We start from the raw sequence: 594 nt of genomic DNA on the forward strand, positions 1-594 counted from the left end.
TGGTATCTCGAAGGAACTGAGGGAGGAGTTCGAGAGGGAGGCTTCGAAGACCGGAAAGCCGAGACTTTTGCTCACGTTGGCGATGCCAGCCGGCATCGAGTACATCGACAAAGGTTACGATATACCCAGATTGAACGAATACTTGGATTTCGTCAATCTCCTCTCCTACGATTACCATTCGTCCTACGAACCTGCGGTCAATCACCACGCCCCCCTCTATCCCCTGGAGGAGGACAACGAGTACAACTACGACACCGAATTGACGATCGTAACACGACGTTTATTCGAATCGATTTTAATTTCTAATGATAATCACGATTATTATTTTATCATCACTTCACTTTACTAGGACTACACCGTTAATTATCTGCTGAAGAAAGGTGCCACCTCGGAGAAGATAATTCTAGGGATTCCCACGTATGGAAGATCCTACACGCTTTTCAATCAAGACGCCACCGATCTAGGATCACCGGCAGATGGCCCAGGAATCGAAGGCGACGCTACTCGAGAGAAAGGCTATCTTGCTTATTACGAGGTTTCTTTTTTTTTTTTAAAAAAAAAAAACCTTTTTCTCCCTTTAAATAAACTCGAATG

The 594-nt window shown here is 44.6% G+C and overlaps 1 protein-coding gene across 1 annotated transcript in view; it reads left to right on the forward strand.

Moving 5' to 3' along the window:
• The window catches only part of LOC102675107 (mucin-5AC-like), a 13,630-nt gene that overhangs the window by 6,758 nt on the left and 6,278 nt on the right, over nt 1–594 (forward strand). The window contains exons 5-6 of the mRNA XM_031513329.1: nt 14–268; nt 350–535. Of these exons, the coding sequence (XP_031369189.1) occupies nt 14–268; nt 350–535 (441 nt within the window). The remainder of the gene's footprint in view (nt 1–13; nt 269–349; nt 536–594) is intronic.

This window comes from Apis dorsata, unplaced genomic scaffold, assembly GCF_000469605.1.
Source record: "Apis dorsata unplaced genomic scaffold, Apis dorsata 1.3 scaffold_631, whole genome shotgun sequence".
Lineage (NCBI taxonomy): Eukaryota > Metazoa > Arthropoda > Insecta > Hymenoptera > Apidae > Apis > Apis dorsata.